This window comes from Annulohypoxylon maeteangense (assembly GCF_022496945.1).
Source record: "Annulohypoxylon maeteangense strain CBS 123835 unplaced genomic scaffold GGS22scaffold_20, whole genome shotgun sequence".
Taxonomy (NCBI): Eukaryota; Fungi; Ascomycota; class Sordariomycetes; order Xylariales; family Hypoxylaceae; genus Annulohypoxylon; species Annulohypoxylon maeteangense.
In genome coordinates, this window is record NW_025953267.1 from 252,383 (window position 1) to 270,430 (window position 18,048).

The 18,048-nt window shown below is 49.7% G+C and overlaps 6 protein-coding genes across 6 annotated transcripts; 3 read left to right on the forward strand and 3 right to left on the reverse strand.

The window, feature by feature from the left end:
- The first annotated feature begins 49 nt into the window (after positions 1-49).
- Positions 50-1,517, forward strand: GGS22DRAFT_172776 (putative lipase/esterase). The gene is made up of 4 exons (XM_047962821.1): positions 50-132; positions 219-577; positions 690-750; positions 814-1,517. Exons 1-4 carry the CDS (start codon positions 70-72, stop codon positions 1,408-1,410), a joined length of 1,080 nt encoding a protein of 359 aa, XP_047815095.1. The 5' UTR covers positions 50-69; the 3' UTR covers positions 1,411-1,517.
- Positions 1,518-1,838: 321 nt separating this feature from the next.
- On the forward strand, positions 1,839-2,914 carry GGS22DRAFT_197026 (haloacid dehalogenase; the record flags this gene model as incomplete). The annotated part of the gene is made up of 2 exons (XM_047965923.1): positions 1,839-2,083; positions 2,161-2,914. The coding sequence occupies exons 1-2, from the start codon at positions 2,034-2,036 to the stop codon at positions 2,912-2,914; spliced, it is 804 nt and encodes a 267-aa protein (XP_047815096.1). The 5' UTR covers positions 1,839-2,033.
- Positions 2,915-3,036: 122 nt separating this feature from the next.
- GGS22DRAFT_192350 (uncharacterized protein) lies at positions 3,037-5,527 on the reverse strand (the record flags this gene model as incomplete). The annotated part of the gene is made up of 2 exons (XM_047965248.1): positions 3,037-5,148; positions 5,255-5,527. The coding sequence occupies 2 exons, from the start codon at positions 5,525-5,527 to the stop codon at positions 3,037-3,039; spliced, it is 2,385 nt and encodes a 794-aa protein (XP_047815097.1).
- Positions 5,528-5,826: 299 nt separating this feature from the next.
- GGS22DRAFT_197030 (Pescadillo N-terminus-domain-containing protein) lies at positions 5,827-7,959 on the reverse strand (the record flags this gene model as incomplete). Its single annotated transcript, XM_047965924.1, has 2 exons — positions 7,786-7,959; positions 5,827-7,717 (listed from the first exon to the last, which is right to left on the reverse strand). The coding sequence occupies exons 1-2, from the start codon at positions 7,905-7,907 to the stop codon at positions 5,827-5,829; spliced, it is 2,013 nt and encodes a 670-aa protein (XP_047815098.1). The 5' UTR covers positions 7,908-7,959.
- A 221-nt stretch (positions 7,960-8,180) lies between these two features.
- Positions 8,181-9,921, forward strand: GGS22DRAFT_172784 (PIG-U-domain-containing protein). Its single transcript, XM_047962822.1, has 3 exons — positions 8,181-8,538; positions 8,597-8,864; positions 8,924-9,921. The coding sequence occupies exons 1-3, from the start codon at positions 8,385-8,387 to the stop codon at positions 9,777-9,779; spliced, it is 1,278 nt and encodes a 425-aa protein (XP_047815099.1). The 5' UTR covers positions 8,181-8,384; the 3' UTR covers positions 9,780-9,921.
- Positions 9,922-10,993: 1,072 nt separating this feature from the next.
- GGS22DRAFT_73053 (Tom37 C-terminal domain-containing protein) lies at positions 10,994-12,919 on the reverse strand. Its single transcript, XM_047967931.1, has 2 exons — positions 12,464-12,919; positions 10,994-12,332 (listed from the first exon to the last, which is right to left on the reverse strand). The coding sequence occupies exons 1-2, from the start codon at positions 12,612-12,614 to the stop codon at positions 11,215-11,217; spliced, it is 1,269 nt and encodes a 422-aa protein (XP_047815100.1). The 5' UTR covers positions 12,615-12,919; the 3' UTR covers positions 10,994-11,214.
- Between the last annotated feature and the right edge of the window lie 5,129 nt (positions 12,920-18,048).

Sequence of the window (18,048 nt, forward strand, 5' to 3'; positions counted from 1 at the left end):
ATTTGTCCCGCATTTGCACTGTAATCTTGAAATCCTATTACCATTTCATCTTTGCATCAAGCATCTACGATGGCGCCCCGCACCGAGGAAGAGCTCCTATCATACGGCGTCATGGACCCAACCATGACAGACGTGAGTCTTATACTTATCTCATTTAGGAATGTCTCATATCTAGTAACATGTCCCGTCCCTGACTTACGACGCCGAGGTGGGAATAGGCACTAGTCCGATTTCCGGTCCGGGACCCGCAGCCCTCGGACCCGTACTACGGTGATGACTCTCACTCGGCATATCGGGCGCACCGGGCTGCTACTCTTCGCGAGAAGCATCACCTGCGCTGCATCCCCGATCCGATCCCGGACCAGGTTAGCGAGGAAGATCGCAAGATTACTGTTCGCGATGGTGCGGAGATCACGGTGCGGATTTATCGCCCGGTCGAGAAGCCGGCGCGGGGAAGCCCCTTGATTGTCATGTATCATGAGGGCGGGTTTAGCATGGGCGATATAAGCGACGAGGAGACTAACTGTCGACTCTTTAGTCGGGATCTGGGTGCTATCTGCGTCAATGTCGATTATCGGTAAGTACCTAGCAAGAGTGGGGTGTTTCTGCGATGGGTGATATTGTTCCATCTCGTAACATTTAGTTACCCAGGTATGTAGAGAAAACTAAACGAACGTACTTGACGATAGACTTGCGCCCGAGCACCCATTCCCAACTTGGGTCTACGACTGCTGGGACGCATTGCAATGGGTAGGTCATCAAGTTCCTATCGTAGTCTTCTTCATTGGCTTATAACCCCACCCCTTTATACAGGCAGCCAAAAACGCAGCATCTCTCGGCGCAGATCCATCCCTCGGTTTTATCATCGGCGGCGGTTCAGCAGGAGGCAACATCAGTGCTGTCCTCGCGCACATCGCACGAGACGAGAAGCTTGATCCGCCGTTGACAGGCCAATACCTCTGCGTACCAGCGATAATGGGTTTCACACCACCTACACTCATCTCGCCACTATACCGCAAGGAGTACCTTTCGCATCCAGACGTCACGACCAATATCGACCCGGTTCTTAAAACCAGGTCCGGTGCGGAGTGGGCTGAGGTACTTCATGGGATTCTGAAAGCGCCATGGGCCGATCCACGCGTCACGCCTTTCTTGTACGGCGGGATGGAGAACGGACATCGCAATCTTCCGCCTGCATATTTACAGATATGTGGCTTGGATCCTCTGAGGGACGAGGGTCTCATCTACGAGAGAGTATTGAGAGAGGAGGCAGGTGTCAAAACGCGGTTGGACATGTATAAGGGGTTCGGTCATTATTTCTGGACTAACTGGCCGCAACTTGACAGGAGTCGCGAGTTTGTGGAAGATACCGTTAAGGGCGTGAAGTGGTTACTTGAGCAGAAGCAGTGATTCTAGATTCTTGGCACATCTATGTCAACTCTACTAGAGATTGCATGCTACAGATATCCTAAAATTCAATTGGCGAACCACTATTTTACACAAATGATAATATTTCAGATCATTCTGATTCATTTTCGTAATATCATGGCATTTACGGAGAAGTTTCCTTTATTGCTCGCCGAATGATTCATTCAGAGTGCCGAAGTTCAAACCCCATGCCGGACTCCGCTTTCCGGCAGTCATCTACGCCCTTGTCATCATGCACTCCCTCCGAAAGACTCGGGGTATCCACCTAACACTTGCCTAAAACGGCAATTCGAGGTATCGCAATCAAGAGCATGTAGATTTCCGATTCGCTGCTCCTTATTTCTGTAGACGTCGTCTGGGGTAAAGTTACGAAATATTGGAGATGGTTGTGAGGGGTTCGACCTTTTTGTACCCCTTATTCGCAAAGGGTGATGTAATGTCGGGTTCTACATAAGAGCACCAGTGACGCAAGCATATCCCCATTCCAGAGGAAGGGAGGTTTAAGTAAGGAATAACCTCAATTAATGATAATTTATCCGAGCCCACTCTCTTCAAGAACTCCGAATAGCTTCACGATTGTAGTCGCCACCTAAATCAGAGGAACAATGGCATCCGAGAACAAATATCCCGACCTCACAAGCTTCAAAGCTCTAAGGTGAAGATGCCCCTATCATAAAACCGCCATTCACTTATATCACCATAGTAAACACAACATACTAACCCAACCCCCAGCTTCGACTGCTATGGCACCCTCATCGACTGGGAAACCGGCTTCCTCAGCACCGTCCGCCTCCTAACCTCGCAACTGCCACCAACACACCCCCTAAACACCGACCCACCCCTCGAAGCCCTGCGTCTCCTCAACGCCAAAGCCAACGCATACGAAGTCGCCCAGCCCACCCTCCCCTACAACGAGCTCCTAGCCGAAGCCATAACCGCATTCGCAACAACCGACCTCTCGCTGCCAGGTCTCTCCGACAGCATCGCCGAGCCGTTCGGCAATTCGCCCGGGACGTGGACCGCGTTCCCGGACACGATTGCGGGGTTGCAGAAGCTGGGAAAGCGGTATAAGCTCGCGATTCTCTCGAATGTGGATAACCAGAACATCGCCGCAACCGTGGGCAAGCAGCTTGCGCCCGCGAAGTTCGACGCCGTGTACACGGCGCAGGACATCGGGGCGTATAAACCCGATCACAAGAATTTCGCGTACCTGTTTGCGCATCTGAAGGAGGATTTGGGGATTGATAGAGAGAAGGGCGAGTTGTTGCATGTGGCGCGCAGTTTGACGGCGGATCATGTGCCGGCGAAGGAGTTGGGGTTGCAGAGTGTGTGGATTTCGCGGGGTGGGGAGAAGGAGGCGGGGAGGGGGGTTGGGGGCGATTATGAGGCTTTGAAGGGGAAGGTTGCGTTTGGGTGGCGGTTTGATACGATCGGGGATTTTGCGGATGAGGTTGAGAGGCAGTTTTCTGCTAAGGAGAAGGTGTGAGATGGGGGTTTGGTGAGGGGTATGGTAGTCGTAAAACTGAATATGATGAATTATGATCAGAAAGTAGGGACATATCGTGTAGTTCTATACTCAATACGAATCGTATCACCATCCAAATCTACCTACTCATCAAGCCCACTCCCACCCATCCTCACATCACCATCACCATCATCCTCCCCATCATCATCCGCCTCACTCCCATCCCTTCCCTTCCCCTTCCCCCTCCCTCTATTCCTCCCCCTCCCCTTCGCACTCCCACTCCCATACCCAGACCTCCTAGTCCTCGCCCCCGAATCAGCCGCCCTCCAGCCGGACCTCATCCGAATCGGCTTCAGAAACCCATCAACATGCACCGCACCATACATCTCATCCTCACTATCCACCTCTTCCTCCGCCATCTCCTCTCCCAACCCCTCCGACCCCGACCCCGGCGCCGAGGTCGAAGTGCCAGTCAACCCATGCACAAGCTTCAAATGCCTAAGCAAATTCTGCTTCCGCGCAAACCCCTCCCCGTCCGCGGCCCGCGGACAATCTTTAATAGAACACACGTACGGCCCAGACACTGCAGACACCGACCGCGACCGGCTGCGCGCGCGGGGCCTTGAGACGCTGTGACTCCGCACCCGTGTTTCCGAGGGCCCAGCCTCGTCTTCAGAGATGGCGATGGCGCTCGGCGCCGCGCTTCCGGCTCGCGAACGCATCGGGATACTCATCTGTCCTCCTCCTCCCCCTTCCCCTCCTCCTTCACCCCTATCACCCTCACCCCCAACCCCACCCTCCCCCAAATCCACCAAAGCCGGATACCCCATCCCAGGCACATAAACAACCTCCCTCCCCAACACCCCCTTCCTCGCGTGAGTAGCAGCAGGTCCCTCAGACAAAGTAACCAGCCCAACCCTCCCCACAAACAAATCCGCACACCGCCTCGCGGCGCGGTCCAGGGTCGCGGGCGGAAACCCCGCTAGCGCCGCGGCGCCGAGGACGTCGCGCCAGTCCCGGAGGCCGATGCGGGTGCGTTTTTCTGTGGCTCTACCGCTTTTGCTGGTTCGGCTGTTTCGGCTGGTTGTTGTGGACGCGGATGACGCGCGGCGCGGGGCTTTTCCTTGGTTTGATGTTGATGTTGAGTGTGGATGTGAGAGAGGGGGTTTGCGTTTTCGGCGACGGGTGCTGGGACCGGCGGTTTGTTCGCCGTCGCCTGAGTTGCCGCTGTCGATTGAGTTGGCTCTTCTTCGCTTTTCTGGGTTGTCTGTTTCCGAGGTGGGGTTTGGATCGACTTCGGAGTCGGAGAATATGGGGAGGGCTTGTTTCCGGATCCGGGCGATGCGGATGGTGTATTCCTTGTCGGTTTCGCCGTCGAGGCGGGGGTACGACTTTTTCGGTCTTCCGGGGCGCTTTTTAGGCTGCTCGCCTTCGTCTTCGGTTACGAGTGGTGTTGGGCCCCGCGATTTTGATCGCGCGCGGGATTGGTTGCGGGACCCGGGGGGTCTGCCTCTTCCTCTTTTTACTCCATCGGCTGTTGGGGTTCGTGAGCGTGGTCGGGATGTTCGTCCTCTGCTGCGGCTGCTGCGTCGTGAGGAATCGGACGCTTCTGAGTTACTAGAGTCAGATTGGTAGTTGAGCGTGGATTCCTGCACGTTGTGTAAGACCATTAGGGTTGCGTCTAACTGAGTGAGTATGTGTCGGACAGACGGACGCAAGAGGTTGTATGATAGATCGTCATCCGTAGATACCGCTGGTTTTAAACGAGGCTTTTCGTCGTCGTCCTCTTGTGGTTTTGATGAGGGGAGGTGTTCATCGACCCCCATTTTCCCATCGCCAATAGTGGCTTCAGATTTGACGGTTCTCGATCTTGACCTTGACCTCGATCTACTTTTCGACAGACCACTTGCAGACGTTGACGCCATCGTCTCTACATCCGACCCATCATCTTCATCTTCGTCGCCCTCTTCCGACTCCCCGTCTGCTTCTTCACCGGGCGCACTCGCCTTAGTCCAAGGCCTAGCATTAAATTTCTGCCTCGCCGTCTTCAAAATCTCGCCGCTAATGATTTCCTCCAGTGCCGTGCTAGGCATCTCGCGAACCCGCTTTCTAAGAGTAAACCGCTCATCTGGATCATTCATCCGACTATCCTGTAGCGACGGGACCTTATCCGCGCGCATCGGCCAAGCGGTCCATAACCGCTGGGGTAGCCAGTCATCCGGCTGGACGAGCTCGCCCGTCGCGGCGTTGATGTCCTTATTTTTACGTTAGCATCTAAGTTGACAAGTTCATCGATTTAAAGATTAACTACTGTAGTAAAGAACAACTCATTAACTTAATTCGTTAAATCGATGCACTTACCTTCCCAGCCACCGGCCCATCCAACGCCACCCCCTCCTTCGCTCCCCTATACCTCTGCTTCAGCGCAAATGCATTGTATAAATGCACTGATAGATCCCTGTCCTGAATCTCCTTGAGCGCGGTCGCTGTAGCGATTTCCTCGCTATTGAAGCCTCGCCACGTAGTCCTGGGGCCGTGCCACCGGTTAGGCCGCTCGTCTTCTTCGGAGTCAGACAAAATGTTAGAATCGTCGTCGGGTACGTAACTATCTGACTCGTTTGCTGCCGATGCCATAGTATGCAGTTTTATTAAGTCCTAAATGGTCAGGGAAAAATGGTGAGAAGGACAACCTTAAATTCCGTTTGAAGTTGAAAATAGATAATTGGAGTTTCACAGATTTCAATTAAGATATGAAAAATTTTCAGGTCCAAACTAGGTAGAGTCGCAAAACTTAAATGGTAAAAACGGCAGAACACGACACTATTCACAACATGGGGTTTACCACGTACATTTAATACAATCGTTTGAGTTGTGCGAAAACACTTGCAATGGTATTGTCAAAATAACTACCCGAAGTACCTCTATCTAGCCCATTACGCCTTTGCCTTGTTCTTCTGTTTCTCCAGTTTTCTCCTCTTTTCTCTGAGCTTCTGGTCCTCCGCACTCTTCTTGTTGTTGGTGTATTGCATCTGTTCGAACAGCTTTCTCTTCTTTTTGCTAAGCATTCCCTTTGCTCTCTCAAGGTCTTCCGCCTCCTCTTTGGCTTGCTTCGCGAGTCGCTTCCTTGCCTCCACCTTGGCTTTGGCTTGAGGATTTGACGGGGTTTGTTTAATCGGCTTGCCAGTCAATTCGGCTTCGAGTTCTCGCTGGTATTGTAGCTCGGCAGCTTGTTCATCATCCGACTCGTTCGCATCGTCTCCCTTAGCTGCTTTCTCGTCTTCGGAGAAGCCTCCGAACGAGCCGTTATCTCCATCTTCATCCTCCTCATCAGATTCAACAACATCCATACTCTTTACAGCAAGGTCATCACCCATTTCCTCATCCTCGTCTTCGTCGACCTCCTCGTCGCTATCCTCTAGTGCTTCGCCCTCGGTTTGTTGCTCCTCCAGCGGCATCGTTGGGTCGTACGCTCCTTGGGTGTTTTGCACGAAAGGACTTAAATGAGGCGGCAACGAAGCTCCGGGGGCGTAGAGGTCTGGTCGCTTCATTTCGCCGTCATTTATACTATCCCAAATCCATTGCGGCTGTACATATGTTCGGCCGGGCATTCTTTGGTTGGCTTCGAGCTTCTGAGATGTCTGATTGTCCTCTCCATCCCCCTCTTCTTGCATGGTAGCCTGTATGACCGGACGGTCAACAATTTGATGTGTGATAGATGGATCGCGCTCGTCCGTGGTGTATGCGCCCTCGCCTAATACGGCATCCCAGCCAATACGTTTGCAACCGAACGCACGGAGTATGAATTCTAACGGCTGCCTTGGAGTTTCTCGGGATAAGTAGAATGTGCAATTCGCGAACAACGATTCGGGCTCGGTGCCCGAGTGGGCAGGTTGGGGCAGGACATCACCACCTGGTGCGGCCGGTTCAAACTTGTCGATCGCATCAGTTGTAGCTTCGTCATTATCCGCTTCACCCTCCACTCGGTCTCCATCAACATCAACTTCTCTCATCTCCTTAATGAGTTTATTAACTTCAGCCTGTGTTTTTGGATCTGGTCCAGCTTCCGCGACATCGGTATTCGTCACTTGCGCAGGGGCTTCGTTTGCAATAGCAGCCGCATTGCCTTCCAGTTGGAAAGCGCCAAGTTCACCAGCTTTCTCGTCTTTCGATTGGTCGAATTTAGGCGGGTATTTCAAGCCAACAGAGGTATATAGTCTAAAGTTTACAAAACCCAAAAGGGTCATGTAAAACTCGACAAAAGTGCCCATAATTCTGAAATCCACATCTCCTACGACCCGCTGGTTGAACTTGTATGGAGCAAGCCATAGAATATCCTCGCCCTGAATGTTCGCTTGGTAGTATATACCCTTGATAGACAAGAAAGACTTGCGCAAACTCTGGGATACGATTAAGTAGTGCTGAAACTCCAAGCACAACCGTTCGCATCGTGCGATCATCTTGGCGGGAACAGTTGATGTGGATGGCAGGTTCGCGAAGAGGAAGAGCATGGAGAGACAGTCGTCGAGATCGCGCAAAGCGTCGACGAAGGTCGGGTATCGTTCTCGGATAACATTGTCCAAGGTATATCTCGGTTTACCCGTCTTCTCAGGTCTAGCAGCATTTTTCTCTAGTCGGCTTGCGTCGCCAACATCACCACGACCAAGCGCTCTAGAAATCTTCTTTTCGAGGACCTTCTGATCTCTAAACTTCTGTAGTAAGGGCTCGTGCAAAAGGTATTGGATATCCTTAGCATAGTAGAATGTAGTTGAGGCTGTGGAGCTTTTGGAAGCCTTCTTCCTGTTTCGAGGTTCTCTCGGGAAGATACTAGAGTATGGGTTAGTAACTGAGCAAGCATGCGACTAAATACAAAGAAATTGGAGGAATTCACTTACCCTTTCCATATACATAGCTTTCGGAAATCTGGAAGACTGATCTGAAGTTTCTTCACGGCTTGTGTTCGTGTAATATAGTTTTTGGCGTTTCCAGACTCGCCCTTCTTCTTTATTCTACCCATCTTTACAATATAAGATCAATTGCTCGTTTTTGTGCTTGATCGTCGAAAATCGTGCAGTTGATCCAGTGAGAAGTTCGAGTACAAGCCGAACGAATAAATGGATGAATAAAAAAGTTGCAGCCCCACTGAACTTTTTTTACTGCCACTACAAAATTCAAAACTGCCATAACTGACCGCTTACTGGGGTAAGGAGCTAAGCCTTTATTGCTCTAGTGTCTTTATCGATAAGCTTAGCTGCCAGCAACGCAGTTAACATTCGCATGTCCAGTCCCACAACCCGTCCCTGCTCTAATTAAGCCCTGCAAAACCTCCAGCTGGAAAGAGCTAAGGTGTTCCTATCGAATTTTGAGAATACGAACGTCAAATAATAATCCGAATACTTAGGTACAACAATAAACTCAATTCATTCAACTTCCAACCACTTTCAAGTCTCAATTCGAACGAAACCACAAACATCCTCGACGATGGAACTGCATTATGAATCGCGGTAAAATGCATTTCCAGGAGACAGCCGGTTTATATACCGCCGCTGCTCTACTGCGATTAATTCTATACGCTTTCTTTCCTGCACTGCCAGATCTGCTGACTGACCGAGTCGAGATTTCGACTGCTGTGACGAGCTTCAAGAGACGTAAGAATAGCCAATCCTCCCAGATATTCATGGATCTAGAAACTAACAATCCATATAGTACAAGAAGGCCTGTTTTTATATAATCACAATGTCTCGCCTTATGATGGCGGCGTCTACCACCAAGCCCCGTTACTCCTCCCGCTCTTCTCTCTCCTCCCAGACCCAGCAACGTATCCCATATTCGCGTATATTCTGTACATTATAGTCGACCTATTAAGCGCCGACGCGCTCTACAAGATTGCGGAATCAGGCGAAGCCAGCGCATCGCGACTCTTTACCTCAGCTCGCAAAGATAGGAAGTGGAGCGGGTACATTGTTGCAGCTATGTATGACCCCATACTAATTCCTAAACACCACACAACAATTTGCTAATGAACACCTACAGCTTTCTCTTTAACCCTTTCACAATCGCAACATGCATGGCCCGACCAACCAATGTCTTCACTACATGCGCCATCCTACACGCAATAGCGAAAGCGATATCAGGCAACCCATTTAACTCGATGCTCGCTCTTTCGTTCGCGACCTACCTCTCTATGTATCCAGCATTACTTCTAGCACCGCTCATACTACTTGCCTATGACCGGCAACACGCTTCAAACAAGACATCGTCTCTGCTACAATTTGCAGGCCTCAACGTTGTAGCAGTCTCACTCTGCCTCTCGGTCTTATTTGGGGTCTCTTACCTCCTCACCGGGTCCTGGGAATTCCTTGCCTCGACCTACGTCATTCAATTGACGTTGACGGACCTCACCCCTAATGTCGGGCTTTGGTGGTACTTCTTCGTCGAGATGTTCGACAGTTTCCGGGCTTTCTTCCTTGCCGTATTCTGGCTCCACCTCTCGTGCTACGTGGGCGGACTCTCGTTCCGCATTCGCACACAACCGCTCGCCGTACTCACCATATTACTCGGCATCTTCGCTATTTTCAAACCATACCCAAGTATTGCCGACACGAGCTTATTTCTCGGCATGGTGCCGCTGTTTAGACATGTGTTCCCGTTATTACGATACAGCTTTTTATCTACGTCCACTATGCTTTACTCCACCTTTCTGGGACCCTCATTCTACTACCTGTGGATTTACGCTGGTAGCGGAAACGCCAATTTCTTCTACGCCATCACTCTCGTGTGGAGTCTTGGGCAAAGCTTACTTGTCAGTGACCTAGCATTCGCAGTACTCCGTGATGAATGGGAGCTAGAGCGCCCTGAGATGGTTGGGAAGGAAATCCGACAGATCTAGTAATTGTGTCGTGACTCCCCCCTGACACGGACGGTGTAAGATGTGTAAAAACTCCAAGTCACAGTATAGACTATGTCAGAATGACGAAGGAGACTGAAGTGTATCATGGATATCATAGAAATACAATAAAGTTACTCTGAAAACAAGATGTCTGTCTTCCCAAATCATACTAATGCGTGTTATTTGTGACTACAGCAAACGTGTATCTATTCATCCAAATAGACATCCTCTAACTTTAGAGCTTTGGGGCGATTGATCTATGTTGTTTGCTCGAAATATTGGATACTGGCGATTCTGTACACTGGATACGGTTTCGATATTAGATGTTCAGGGGTAGGTACTAGGTACTCATAGTTGCTATGACAAACATGACATGCAGTGCCTGATAAATTCATAGATACCAATCTACATCTTTGGACTGAGTTATAGTTACGAAGAGTTCCCAGCTTCAGCTTACTTAGCAAGTAACCCGACTTGAAACCGCTTTCATAAAATACCTAGCAAAAACTACCTACATAGCACGTTGATTATCAAACATCGGCTCCTAAGATTTCGTTTTCTTTGGGGGCCATGAAACGTAAAGCGTAAACCGACTAGGTCTATAAGTCGACAAAAAGGGCAAAAAAAGGGGGGGCAAAACAGGTAGACCTAACCAGAATAGACGCGACGAACCCCTATCCACCAGAATACGAAAAAAATGAGCAACTGAATAGGTAGGTACCTAGAGAACCATCTAGGTAAGTACATACGAGGAGAAGTACACAAAGCCAAGTAACAAGCCAAGTAACAACCCAGGGCTGAAATGTCGAGATATGCACTTTTTACAGTAGACTCAGAATATTAATCGTAAGGGGATGTCTAGGGACATCAAGCTCCTATTTCCTAGAAGTTAGTAAAGATAGACGCTGCGCCCAATCATCGCCAACAAACCAATTTCAAGCAACAAGCAACGGAGTATCGACTTCCATCAGATACAAGTACCTACCTACCTAGTAGATAGGTACCCATTGAGAAAGATGCAGGACATTACCCTTCAAGGTCGATATCACAACATCTTCAGCCGCAAACCAAGACATGCACATCTCCCTCCCTAACATACACACAAACAAGTAAATAACCGCACATTCAAAAGAGCACAACACCAAAGTCCCCTCTTACCCAAAAAGAACCATTCTTTCCTTTCCTCTGTATTCATATGCATATTCATTATCCCTGATCATAACCTCATATGTAGAATGGTATCAATCTAACGCACACATATACCCACCCACCCACCTACCCACCTATATACCTACCAACATCCCAACGCCAACAAACAGCTGACAACCAAACATTCCATACCGAAATCAGCCCTTCCGTCATCCCACCCAGAAGCTGAAACCCAGGTATCGCACGATACCGACTCAGCTGAACTCAGCTCCGACCCCTGCTACAGCTACAGCAGGCGATCCCTCAGCTCGACCTCCGCCTCAACAGCAGCATCGAAGCCCACACTTACACTTCCACTTCCACCCGCACCCACACCCCCTACAGGCGAAAACTGATCCCAACCCTGCAACGCATCCAACATAGCGCCGACCTCGCCAAACCTCGCCAACCCCTTCCTCCGCATCTCAAAGCGATGCGTCTCATCCCCAAAGGGTCCTAACGCCCTAGCCAGGACAACAGCGCCCGCCACAGCAACACCAACAACCGCACCCGCAGCAGCCACAAAAACCCTACCCGCAGAATCCCCCACGCCATCACCCTTTCGCCACCTCCCCCAAACCCCTCCAAATCCCGGGACCGAATCAACCGCTCCTTCCGCAAACCGACCAATCAGACCCCCCACACCAATCGGCACAGGATTCCTGACAGGAAGCCTGTGACCGGCGAAGGAAGCGAGGATCGAGTTCGAGAAAACGACGAGGCTTTCGAAGGATCCTTCTAGCGTGTTCCTCAACGTCGGGTGCGGCGTTTTCACGCGCGTCAGCTGGAGGTACGCGAACACGAGGTAATCAACCGACGACGGGGCTTCGTCGCTGAGGAAAAACGTGGTGTCGCCACGAAGCTGCTCCAGGGTTTCGAAGAACGACTCCGCGAAGTGTTGGAACCGGATTGCGGATTTGTTCTCGGGCTGCATGGCGTCGCTGGGGCCGCGGCGCGCGCGGGGCTTGAGGAACCCGGTGGATGTCGTGATGGCTGCGCCGTCCGATGGGGATTCCTCGGCATCTGTTGCTTCGGGGGCGAGGGTACTCATACCTAGGTTCTCGACCTTGGCGAGCGCGGCGCTGCGGATCCGCGGGGGTACGGTCCACGTGAGCGGAAACGGAAGGAGGGAGGAGTAGGCGGGCCGGGTCACTTCTGTCCATGCCCTTGGCGATACGTATAGCGACATTGCGACTAGAGCAGCGCCGCGAGTCGCCAGGAAGGAAGCGCAGGCTAGGGTGTCTGCCTTCTGAAGCGGTGTGAGGTCATCGTCGATGTGTAGGATGCTTTCTTTGGTAAGGTATGAGATGATTTCCGTATACCCAGAAGTCCAGATGCCTTCATGATTCAAGGCGGGGAGGCGGTCTACGAGATGTTTGATCAGCTGAAAATCCCAAGGTCTTGGGGAGACCAGTCGTTGGGCTGGGGAAGGGAGGAGGGGTTCAAGCCATGTTTTTTAACAGGTTAATTAGGGAGGATCATGATGGGGCGCGTACAATGAGGGCTGACGGCGGCGTCATTGCTGGCGATCAGGGTCCAATCTTCGCGGGGGATAGAGCAGCGGAAACATGATATGGCGGCTAGACATTCGGGGTCTATAGACTCTAGGCCGAATGCTGGTCCCCAAACATGAAGCTCTAATGTCATCGTGAGAGATGGACGACGCAGCTAACGACAAGTGGCTGGGGTCGTCCAATGTCTAGAACAGCAATGAGACGGTCACTGAATCTCGGTCGGTTTGTGTGGGGATCAGATCAGCTAGTACGCCTGACTCTGAATGAACCAATAGAAATGGCTCGTCGTGTGATAAGACCACGAGTTCGCAGTTGTGGAGGGAATTAGGTAAAGTAGTAACCGGCAATGTAGCAATACTGCAATCGAGAGGCTGACGACAAGGTATCGCAGGGTCTCGCAGGTCTCGTACGAAAATCAGCCACGAACGGTTCTACGCTAGGACGACAGGACGGTCAGGATGGTCTCGTCGAGACAATTACCCTGGTTATTCCGCAGGCGCGCAGGGACAACAGGGACAATTGGTCATAAATCATCAGGGAGCGGTGATTAGGGGATCCATAGAAGATCTCGCTATCCGATTTAAGCTGTCGCAGCGGGCGATCGTCCGAAATGCAAACCTATAAAATTCATGATAATGCAAAATACCGGGAACGAATGCGAACAAATGGGAACATGTCGAAAATCATCCCCAGCTTTAGTTATCGCCGCGTTTCAGGGTCTTGTGCACGTGGTGATAAGCGTAACTAATCCTGATCCCTAGTAGCCTTTGACGTCATTCTATTGACATCCTGAAGATGATTTGCTATCGGCCGGGTCATTCTTGTTTTTAAGATTTTAGACTTCTCCTTTCCAACTATGAGCATTGAATGTATCGTATCATGGCTATTCTCGGTAAAAAAAACCATCGTCGTATTCCTACTCTATTTCTTACCTAGGTAGATAGGATTTTATTTTATTTCCTATTTCCTATTTCCTATTCCCCATGTCCTAAGTACCTCGGTATTCGCCTCCCCCTGATGATCCAGGGGGTGGCGAAAAGAGAATAGTTCCATGCGATGGGACGAAGCATTAATTTTCAGATATTAGACACTAACCGAAAAGAACTAGATCTCAACACGTGCGGAACGATTGTAGCGTACGTACGAAAGATTGGAAAAGTCTATCGTCTGGTAATTTAGAAATTTTAGTGCACGCATAGAATCCAAATAAGCGAAGAGGCGACACTACCGCCGATCTAAGAACCACCGGCAGGAAGAGATCGCCAAACTAGATTAGTCAACTTACATATGCTAACACCAATATCCGAATATCAAATCGCATCAATGGCACTAAAAAGAAAATAGAACCCTTCATTTGATATTAAGTGGCCGTAACTTAGACCGCGCACCCGCGCCAACAAAGACATGTATCGACATGTATCGACACATTGAGACAAGTCTATCGGCTCAGATCGATTCCGTCTAGTCTTGGCATCGTCCTTAGTGCTGAGGTACCACCCCGATCAGTGGTCACGATGATCCGCAGGGAGAAGAAAAGAGAGAGAAAAAAAACAAGAAGACGACCACGTTGTCGAAAGACACGGCGTCGGGTGGGCACTTGCGAAATTTAGTGCCTAACCAGAACGAAGTATACCCGCATAGCATCGATGATTCTGTGCAGCAACGGGTCACGCGGTCCGTTAGCAGCAAGAAGAAAAAGTCCTACATACACTTACAGAATACATACATACAGCTACAGCATCAATGCCTTACCCACCTGTATTTCGCCGACGTCTTAGGGCCGTTGGGCAGTTAATTACTTACCTGGCTGCATATCTGAGATGGGCAGATGGAGATACATACATACATACATGCTATGCTGTAGGCATGTCTCAGAAACCCAGCCAGCATGAGAGATCCATTTACCTACCAGGTTGCAACACCGCTATCTATCTTTTCTAACAAGGGGGCCGGTTCGCGACTTTGATTTCCGCCCCACTCCGCTCCGTGCTTCATCACCGCGCGCGGAATATGTTGTGAGATACTGTTATTGCCCAGAGTTCCAAATCGACGCTAGCGAAGGTTCTTTTTGGGCAACGTCGGCATATTATAGATGGATACTGTTTATTAAAGCTTGCTGCTGTGCCGCTTGCCGATTAAGCGTCATCTGATCTGATATGGGACTTTTCTTCCTGTCTGACTCGTGTAAAGTCCCGCCTTCGATCAATTAGAGTCTAGCGACTCGGGAACGCGATGCGATGGGCCATCGCTGGGAATGGGTCGACGCTTTCGCGAGTCATGGTGGCTGGTCCAGGGACTCGGAACCGTGGACAGCTAGTTGCTTACTCACTACTTAGTGTATGTCTAATATCAAGCTTTCATTTTGATAGCCACGACTCTGCAACGTACATACCCACCATACCGGTACGCTGGTCTTCTGTATGTCTGATGCTGGGATGGCGATGCGCTTCTTTCCGCGCTCATCACGCCGCGCCAGGGGTTTGGATGGCCTAACCACCCAGTAGTTTAGCCGATGATGTGGGCTTTTTTTGCGCAGTAGTATCAGTATGTAGTTATCCAGATCCCGAACGACCCAAGGGGACGGCCTGAACCTGCTGTTACTTGCCGTTACTCTGTTATCGTCGAATCACGGTGTCAAGGTAGGTATCATGATGTAAGGGATGATCGAGGGGGGACTGCAAGTTGCAACAGCCCCTCTTGTTCTCCCTAGCGGGCCGCGCGCGAGCCGCAGGCGTCTCATCCAGACTTTTGGGTTGTTGTGAACTCCATCGCATGAAAATGCGAAAAGTTACCTAGTTAGAACTACCTAGCATAACCGACCAAGTTCCCTATTCACCGACACTGCATTCCCTTACGTCCCTTTACCGTCCCACTGCTTGATATTGACAAGACTACGTATTACGAGGACCATAATCATGACTCGCACGCATAGTAGTCGGTTATGAAAAAACGTGGGGCTGACTTATAGGAGAATTACCCAAAAGAGGAAACCATTGCATTTCAATTGGAGAGCACATGCTCGAATCCGGCCGAAGTCAGGGATAAGGAGAGACAGAATCACGTTTTGAGCAAATGAGATCTTGTTCGAATAATTGCCGTACAGGATACTACTGGGTAAGTGGATTACATACATTCACAAACGAATTACGCGATAAAGGCAAGTAAGAGTAGGTAAAAATAGTTCTGTTCGTATCATTCCGTTATGGGCTCGATTGCTTAGCGCAGATCTCCCGGTATCATTCATATGGCTGGTTCCGTAGAAGCAAACCCCATTCCCATTCCCGTGTCGTGAATTCTGCCACCATCCTTCCCGTGGGGGTATCCAGCGCACGAGAGGCAGTTCTACGAAGAGAACGCCCCGTCGATGCTATCTCTATAAGTACAGTTGATGACGTAAAATGACGAGGAAATTATTCCAAATAAACACCGGGTTAGGTCCTACAAGACCCCCCTATTTCCCAAAACCGGATGAGCAAACAGACAAAGATATATTCCTCCCCGATGCCGATGAGCGTGGTATGCCCACAAAAAGTATTAAAAATAACTGATAGTCGTATATATCCCAGTGCGCGCGTGTGTGAAATAGAATTAAAAAACAATAGTACAAGATCAACCGGGTCGGGTAATGATCAGAGAATGTATGACGGAAGTGGTGATCCTGAGCCAGCTCTGAAGAGATGCGGAGTATTATTGGGGTTATGCAGCAGGCGAAAGAGCAAAATTGGATGATCGCGGTGCGTTTTCGATGATGTGGTACGTTGGCGGCTTCATTGTGGCATGGTATTTCTGATTCTGCGGTCTTCCGTTCAATTAATGTCGATGCAGGGTTCTTGCATGGGGTTCGCGAACGCAGCGACGTGGTTTTGTTGTGTTGTATGTTGAATGAGTTGTACGTAGCCAACGCCAATGCGAGTGCCAATGCCAGGGGTGCGGGAGAGCAGGAGAGGGGAATTTTTGTTGCAGGCGTGCATGATGGGAATGCAACGCCGTACTACGCCCTGCGATCACTTGCATACCCGAGATGCACCATTTGATGAAAGTCGAGAGCTGGTAAAAGGGCAGAATGGAAGAGAGAGCGGAACCCTAGGAATTCCTCCCCGATAGTTACTTCGTCCGACGATCGTCCGTAATTCTGTGGTTTGGCCGATTCTATCCCTTACTGATGATGCTGCTTTAGGAGGACATTTTATATATGTTCCCCCTATATCGATCTATCTCGCTGGTGGGTAGCACTAGTAGCTGAGTCGGGAGAGACTCTTCAAGTGCGATTCTCGTCGAAGGGATTAGCCTAGCCGCTCTTAGGTAGAGGAGGCAGAGGTCGGCTTGGTGGTGGGCCAGGGCAAGGCGGAAGCTGAGAAGGGCGTTGAGAAGACATATCGAACTCTGGTGACATGGCGGCCATTGCGATGGTTGTTGTTTGGTTAGATAGCTGGATTAGCTGGATTAGCTGGATTATACTAGGTATTCTAGACAGGCTAGGTAGATATAGTAGATGCTAGAGTTGCTGATGAGGCAGTTGTTTGTTTAAGTTTAGTAGTATTGGTTATCTTGATGTATGAAGATTGGATTGCTTTGTGGTGTTTGTCGTTGGTCTGTCAGGTGAACTTAAGATCGATTCGGAGATCCTGGGGGAAGGAGGGAGAGGACGTCCTTATGTATGATAATGGTGGCCTTCTCATGAGATGAGCAAGATACCTTCCCATTCCAAGGACAACACATTACGAAGGTAAGTACTCTTGACTGTAGTCAGGTACATACACCGCCAAACCGTGAGTACATCGGTAGTCACGTATGTACAGATTCATAATCTCGCAATAAGATTAACGTGCAAATTAGGCATGGCAAGTACATGTCAGGCGTGTCGCAAACCTCAAGAACGAGTGACAAAAATAATTCACCCCGAACCCTAGCTGGGCTAGCTGGGCCACAGTGACGCATCCCAAAAATGGCGACAGGGAATAGGGAATAAGAAAAAAAGAGATACTTACTTAGGTAGAAAGATACCTGAAAAGATACCTGGTTACGCGCTAATCGGACAGGGGGGTGGCCTGTAGCGTGAATTACATGAGGAGGACATGAGGAGGACATGTACATCATGTACTAAGGTAGTAATGGATATGCATGCTGTGTATCCCTCTCACTGCGTAGTATGTATCCCCTAGTATCCCCCCATGGAAGAAAATGAAACAAGCGTAAGCCCCTGACAACCCTGTCAATTCAGCATGTGCTACATCCAGCCCCTTGTTAAGACATTAAGACATTTTGTGAGATGTACAGTACATACATGAAGCGCATAGTCGATAAATTGCGGTTGAAATTGCCCACTACCCGAAATAGCTGGTCGCGCATTGCCAGACCAGGAGAAGGCTGGTAAATATTTTTTATTCTTTTATTCTTTTTTTTTTTAACTGTATTTGTATTTTCATTTTCTGAGCGTCTTTATTTTTGATGGCTATTATTATTGTACATATTATTGTATTATCTATGTCAACTGTCTATCAGACTATGCAACATGGCTTTTATCTATGTTACGCTGTATTATTTATTTATTAATTGTCTATGAGTTA

Coding starts and splice junctions, on each gene's coding strand:
- GGS22DRAFT_73053 (XM_047967931.1), bottom strand. CDS start 12,614: ATGACATTAGAGCTTCATGTTTGGGGACCAGCATTCGGCCTAGAGTCT. Junction 12,333..12,463: donor CGCCGCCGTCAGCCCTCATT/GTACGCGCCCCA, acceptor AACATCTCGTAG/ACCGCCTCCCCGCCTTGAAT.
- GGS22DRAFT_172776 (XM_047962821.1), top strand. CDS start 70: ATGGCGCCCCGCACCGAGGAAGAGCTCCTATCATACGGCGTCATGGAC. Junction 133..218: donor TGGACCCAACCATGACAGAC/GTGAGTCTTATA, acceptor AGGTGGGAATAG/GCACTAGTCCGATTTCCGGT. Junction 578..689: donor TGCGTCAATGTCGATTATCG/GTAAGTACCTAG, acceptor ACTTGACGATAG/ACTTGCGCCCGAGCACCCAT.
- GGS22DRAFT_172784 (XM_047962822.1), top strand. CDS start 8,385: ATGAATCGCGGTAAAATGCATTTCCAGGAGACAGCCGGTTTATATACC. Junction 8,539..8,596: donor TGTGACGAGCTTCAAGAGAC/GTAAGAATAGCC, acceptor CAATCCATATAG/TACAAGAAGGCCTGTTTTTA. Junction 8,865..8,923: donor GGGTACATTGTTGCAGCTAT/GTATGACCCCAT, acceptor GAACACCTACAG/CTTTCTCTTTAACCCTTTCA.